This window comes from Gossypium arboreum, chromosome 1, assembly GCF_025698485.1.
Source record: "Gossypium arboreum isolate Shixiya-1 chromosome 1, ASM2569848v2, whole genome shotgun sequence".
Classification (NCBI taxonomy): Eukaryota; Viridiplantae; Streptophyta; class Magnoliopsida; order Malvales; family Malvaceae; genus Gossypium; species Gossypium arboreum.
The window spans coordinates 118,917,639-118,924,410 of record NC_069070.1 but is presented as its reverse complement, the minus strand read 5'-3'; the positions used below and the strand labels follow the sequence as shown (position 1 = coordinate 118,924,410).

Below are 6,772 nucleotides of genomic sequence, written 5' to 3'. Positions count from 1 at the left end.
CTTATATTTTTGCCCAAACCCTCTCATGTTTCAGGCAAGCCTTTGGGCTAGCCAACTGGAACTTAAAATATGAATCTAAAATTTTATATCGATCCAACTTAAATTTGATCTGCTCGACTCATGATCAGATCTGTATCTACTTAATTTACTGTAAATGTTTCCAAGATTTGTGTTGTAAATATGTAATATCCACTAATGCTGATTCCTTTTATTTCATAAATATGAACAAAATTAAAGATAACTATATATTTAATTTACTATGGTATATAACTTTATATAGTAAAAATAAATGACTCAATATTACCTACTAAAAACATAATTACTGAAAGGGACTAATCATAATTATTTAATTCAAAATTCTTGCAGGTGATGAAAATTGAATAATAAATTTTATAAAATTAAAATATAATTTTATTATATATTAATTTATAATTTTAAGAATTGAAAAGTCCTTTAGATTCATTAATTAATTATTGAGTGTAATTATCCTACTATCAGTATATAAATTATACACAGATAAATTCACACCTTAAAGAATTAGCTTTCCATGAGAATTCACTTTTATCAACCTAGTTAAATACATTTACATAATTCTTAAAATTGAAACAAAGATGATAATTTAAGCTACAAGATTCCCTTTTTCTCGAAGGAATTACAATATGTAAAGCGGCTTAAACCACACCAATGTCCAGTCATAAGCTTAGGCTAGTCATAAATGCAGTCAGCATAACCTGCACAAACATCAAAAACAACACAAAATTTTAGCACATCCAACATATATATTAAGAACAAATCACACCAATTAATCAAAGAAACATAAACAAAATCCACTTACTTGGATTAGTGATGACAATAAGACCTGAGCCTCTGAAATCACAGTTCCACTTGTTTCTTCCCTTGGCTTGGTAGTAAAGATTCATAGCAATGGAAGCATGGTTCATCAGATTATCAGGGCTGAAACAAGGACAACCCTTTTGCATTACACGGCAATCCACTTGAGAACAAGCGAAATTAATGTTTGCCAGTAGAGTTGCCTGATCCGATGATGGCTTAGCCACACACCAACTTTTCTGCAAAAATTTACCCATTTTCAAAAGCTTTAACACAATTATTTTCACCATCAACTAGTTTCTGAGTTCACAATGAATTTACCTGTCCATTTACCATCATCAAAGTTCCACCTAAAAATAAAATTAGAAAAACCAAGTAAAAACCCAAGGTAGAACTGAACTAGATTCATGAAAAGCATGCAAAGAAAGAAAAAGATCCACAAAAGAAAGTACAGAAAAAGAAAAGTGTTTTTTTACTTGGTACTTTGTAATGAAAGTGTGAAACCTAGGATTACTAATTAAAACTACCTGGAATGAAGGAAAAGATGAGGAAAGAGAGAGAGAGAGCTGCTGCTACTTTAGCCATTGACACCTGCTGTTGTACTTGAGAATATGAAATGACGACTGTGAACTTCAAATCAAAAAGATGGTTTTTCTTTATTGAGAGAAAACAGAAAAAGGCAAAGGGGGGATTTTAAAGGGTAATAGATAAAAGAGAAGGAAAAGTCAGTGTAACGGCTAGTTAGTGGGCTACAATACATTGCATTGAATGAAGAGCCGTTGGGGAATCGTTAAGGATCTCTTTTTGAAGGAAATGGATAAAGGGGAAAAGACTTGCACTTTGATGGCCTACTTTATTGCCCACCTTTCCTCATTCTACACTCTAATTGGTTTACACCTCCATTCTTAAATTTATTTGATTTTCAATCCCTATTTTTTATTAAATTTGAAAAATTAGTCTCTTTATTTTAATTTTTCATATTTTAGTTCAATTGTTGGTAAACACTTTAATAGTTTTTTTTGTTAATTTGTAGCATATAGATTGTTTTACTGCTGACTTTTGTTAAGTTTTGCATATATATATATATATATTATTGAATGGTTAATCTTCAAAGTTAGTGATTTAACAAAAAGGTTTTATAGCAAGTTTATTAATAAGACTAATTTCTTAATTTTTATAAAATAAAATAATTAAATTTTGATAAAATAAAATAGAATGATTAATTTCTCTATTTTCCTAAAGTAAGGAGATAGTATCCAGGCTGAAATCAAAAATTTTTTAGGAGGTTAAAATTAAATTGTAATTTTATAATAATAAAATGTAATTTTACCATTTTAATAATTTATATCTTTATAATTTTTAAAGGATTAAATTAAATTTTATCACTTTTAAGGATTCAAAGTATAATTTTACATTTACTAATTTAAAATTTTTTAAAATTTAAATTTTAGGAGGATCGGGCACATCCACTCCTAAAACGCATACGATATTATCCAAAATTAGGCCATTAATTTTCAAAATTTTAAAATATAAAAACAAATTCCAATTTTATTTATTTATGTACTTTTATTGGTACATGATATGAGTATATTTATAATATATATTTACTTATTTTAAATAAATATAGTTGTAAAAATAAATAAATAGAAGATAAGTTTTATTAAAAAAATTATGTAACATCTTATATATAAAAAGAACGTCTTTTGGACTTTCCTTCTGCTGCCACGTGGCAACCCAATGCTTTTAGTATTATTTACAAAAATAGTTAAATATCAGATGTAGTCCCTTTAATATGCTTGATTTTAAAATTTAATCTATATATTTTAATTTTTAATATAGTTTAGTTTCTATACTTTAATAATATTTTTAATTTGTTCAAATAATTAATATTGTTAACTCTTTTGTTAAAACATTAAGTGATTATATATAATTTCAACACTTAAAAGTTTTACACGTGCTTCTAAGATTCCTCTTTGGTATTTGATCTGAACTCTTATCTTTGCATTCGAGTTTACTGTTTCTTGTACCACCTCAGCAAGCTCAAGCATGGTGAATTCACCTAGGTTTCCAAGATTTAAAGGTCCAACATCTTCTCCATGAGGCCTTCCACCAAATCAAAAACATATTGGAAACTCTCTGTCTTCTCCACATCACCATACTATAGAGAAATACGGGCTGTTATTTTGTTGTTTACTCCATCATCTGTTTACTTGAATAAGATCACTTAAAGCATAACATTTCAATTCAACTCAAAATTTAATTGATTTAAACTCAAAATAGTCTAAACTTTAACATCATGTTTGGTTAGCTGTAATGGCTTAGCATTACAGCTAAATTCAGTGGGCCCCCCATTAAAACTTTGTTTGGTTGGGTGTAATGGGTTATTTGACCTCATTCAATACGGCCTTATTCAACGCAAAAGTGCGTTTACAATTCGCACCTCCCCACGGAATAGGGATTCAACGAATGGTGGGTAAAAATTATGTTGAGACTTTCAACTTTACCCTTCTCTTTCTCACGTCTCAAGCAATCTCGCTTTTTCATTCTTCTTCCTATTTTATTCCAAACTTGTCTCCCTCTTTTCATGCTTCATTATCACCAACTCTATCTCCCTTTGATAAACCCTAACAAGGCCTTCAATTAAGATTCATTTTTTTAACTCCAACCCTTAACAAGGCTTTCGATTGAGATGGAAACTTGAGAAGTGAAACAATCGGCAGTCCTCCCTCAGGTAACTCTTCTCCAATTTTGATTTCTTTTTTTTTTTCTAGTTTTTTTGTTAAATTAGTAGAAATAATAGGCATTTTCAAGTTTTTTAATCTATTTGCTGATAATTTTTGTTAACTTTTTTGGTTTTTTTTTTAATCTTGGGGTGTGAAAACATGTTGATGTAATCTTCAGTTTTTACTATTGTATGTGAATTGGATTTTCCCCATGATTGGAGAAATCAAGGCTGGAGTCTCGATTAGGGCTCTTTTTTTGCCAAAAATCCTAAGAAAAAGGGTTTTTTTTGGAAAGAAATACCGAAGGAACTCGAGAATTGGCGTACGTTAAGTTTACGCCATAGGCCTTTGGTCTTTGGGGGATCCATTTCCATTCAGTTCGCTAGATCTGTTGCTCTTCACATGTTTCAACATCAAGATTCAACTCTTTTTTCTTTCATTTTACACTTATTTTGAATTATTTCTGAAAATCATTTTTAATCCTTTTATGATGCTTCAAAATGGATCATCATGTTTCAAAATTTCAATAACGATTTTGATTTAGCTTAATCAATACAATTTTAATCAACCCAATTTTCTACTTCTAGCAGATTCATCTATTTGTTTACCTATATTAGCTTGAATTTTGTTGTAATCTCCTATACATCTTTATAGATCTAATAGTTTGTCAGTTTGGGTTCATAGGAACAATGTAGATTGAATCAAATTAAGTTTTAAAATTTTCATTTATTTTAGATTTTGCCAATTTGGGTTCGGACTGTTATTATTTGGGTTTTTGTTGTTTTATGACCAGCTAATTTGGATTTGAAGCTCATGTTTTGGTCATTTTGTATTTGGATCAATTTGGGTTTAGGTCAAATGGATTCCGGTTGTCGACTTTATGGTTGGATTGTATAGTGTTGGTCTACATGTATGAATATGTTCGGGTTAATTCAGTTTTAGGTTAAATGGATTTCCATTTTCTAGTTTATGTTTGGGTAATTGTTGAAATCTTCAAATACCCAATTTAGTCTTTGGGTTTATCTTTTACTTCTAATGTGATTAAATATTAATGTCCTAAGCTGAAATTAGAAGATGTCATAGTTATAATTAAGATTTCCTACTGCTTGATCTTGATTAAAATGTAAGTATTTATGTTGTCTTAAACCATTATCTAAAGTGGATTAATTGTCGTAATTTAAACGGTCTTAATAATGAAATTGTGGTATCTTCAAATGACAAATTAGGAGGGGTTATAGCTGTGATTTATAGTGCTTTGGTGCCGTGGTTAAAATGTATAACTCTGGGATTGATATTGATGATGTGTCGTTAATGAGTAAACTGCGTTTTATTTGCCGAATGACTTGTCATTTTAGAAGTACAAATTGAGTGTTGCTAATGGTGAGTTTTCTTTAAACTCATTTTGTTATTTTCATGCTTAAAATATATATATATTAAATTAGAATTGATGTTTCGGCTTTGATTTAATGGCTGAAAATGTTCTTTAAATTTTCAAGGCTACTTACTATCTGGCATTAGCTAGATTCGTTTATTGTAAGTTTAAATGCTGCTCGGAAATAGTGTAAAAATTACTGCTATCCAATTTTGTGCCCTTATTTTGCTGTCCAAAATTTGAACAAATTAATGGTTCTATTTTCATGTTGATTGAGGGCTGTAAAGACAGTCCCATTTGTTGCATTATGCTATTTAGTTTTGGGACCAAATAATTGAGTATTACTGGATTAAAAATCATGGATTGTTGCTGTGATGAACTAATAAATTTTAATACTATTGAGTGTGTTGTTGCGGGATACAAATGCCCTGCATGTTGCTGTCTTGTGCTGTCCAAAATAGGACAAATTGAATGTGCTTGTGAGTGAGTTTTTCAAAGGAAACTTTGCAAATTCTCATGTTTAAATTCTGAAGTTTGCATGCAGGTAAGCTATGGTTGTAGGGGTTTATAAATCGAGTTTAGTAGCTAAAATATTATGTTATTCTTACTAAGTTCGGTTGTTAGTAGTGAAGTGAAAATTTGACAATTAAATGCTTAAATGACTGCTGGAAACTACAGCTTGAAAGCTCATTATTCCAGCATATAAATACTTATTTGAATGTGTTGTAATATGTAGAGCAATTGGTCTTTGCATGTATGAAATAAAAGAAAAACAATAGTTGTTAAATATTAGTTTTGTTGCTGATCGAAAAGGTTAAATTCGTTGTTAAAGGGATGTAAATTGGTGTTAATTAAGTCATCGGATAGGGCTAATAAAAGCAGTTTGAATGTGATGCTATTAAGCTGATTTAATGTAAAGTGAACTTTTTTTTCAGAAACAAGCACATTATGATTGATCTTGGCATCGATAATAACAAGATTAACTGGGCTCTCAAGGACAAACAGGAGTTCAGAGACATCATTGGGACTGTATACCGTGAGGCATGGAAAGGCCGTGGTTTGAAAGATTACTCGAAAAAGTACTGCTATTGAGTATTCTTCCAACATGTAGTTGATCAGAATGTAAATTGTATGTAGATATGTGTGTCATTTGCAATGTTTGGTTGCATGAATGTGGAGGATAATCCAATTTGAGATGAAACTTTGAAATATATATTTTATGTGCTCTTTTGATGCTTGTTTACAGTATAGCACCTTAGCTTGGAGTGACTTTCCTTACAGTTGTTTGATAAGGAACAAGTGTTTTAATTTAACTATATAAAAATATAAATGATATGTTTATAAAGATGATAATATGTTGATTCACCATGGTTGTAGACGAATTTTCCAATTAACTCAATTGAAGATTATATAAACTTGATTTTTATTATATAAAAGATAAAAGAAATTTAGTAAAGGAAGAAAAAGAGTGCAAGGAAAAAATAAATGGATAATAGAACATTTAGCACATTAAATATGTGTTTAAAAATAATAAAGTAGTTATATATTATTTTATAATATTATATATTATGATTTTATTAATTCATAATTTAATAATAATATTAAGAATGTTATTAAATTATATATTATTTTATTAAATTGTATTTAATAATACTTATGTTAAAATATGATTAAATTATTTATTATTTATTATTATTTTTATTAAATTATATTTAATAATAATTTTATTAAAATTTAAAATAATAATCATTTATCTAAAAAATTCTACTAAGGGTATTTTAGTCATTTAAGTCTTTTTCCTTATGATATTACAACATCTATTCCATTCAACCAAACACAAGAATAC

At 28.8% G+C, this 6,772-nt stretch overlaps 1 protein-coding gene and 1 long non-coding RNA gene across 2 annotated transcripts; one reads left to right on the top strand and one right to left on the bottom strand.

Moving 5' to 3' along the window:
* Positions 1–521: 521 nt before the first annotated feature.
* Positions 522–1,538, bottom strand: LOC108482311 (glucan endo-1,3-beta-glucosidase-like). Its single transcript, XM_017785435.2, has 4 exons — positions 1,359–1,538; positions 1,153–1,181; positions 836–1,070; positions 522–731 (listed from the first exon to the last, which is right to left on the bottom strand). Exons 1-4 carry the CDS (start codon positions 1,414–1,416, stop codon positions 706–708), a joined length of 348 nt encoding a protein of 115 aa, XP_017640924.1. The 5' UTR covers positions 1,417–1,538; the 3' UTR covers positions 522–705.
* Positions 1,539–3,428: 1,890 nt separating this feature from the next.
* On the top strand, positions 3,429–6,271 carry LOC128289385 (uncharacterized). The gene is made up of 2 exons (XR_008279034.1): positions 3,429–3,562; positions 5,862–6,271. It is a non-coding gene; the product is annotated as an uncharacterized LOC128289385 (long non-coding RNA).
* The last annotated feature ends 501 nt before the right edge of the window (positions 6,272–6,772 follow it).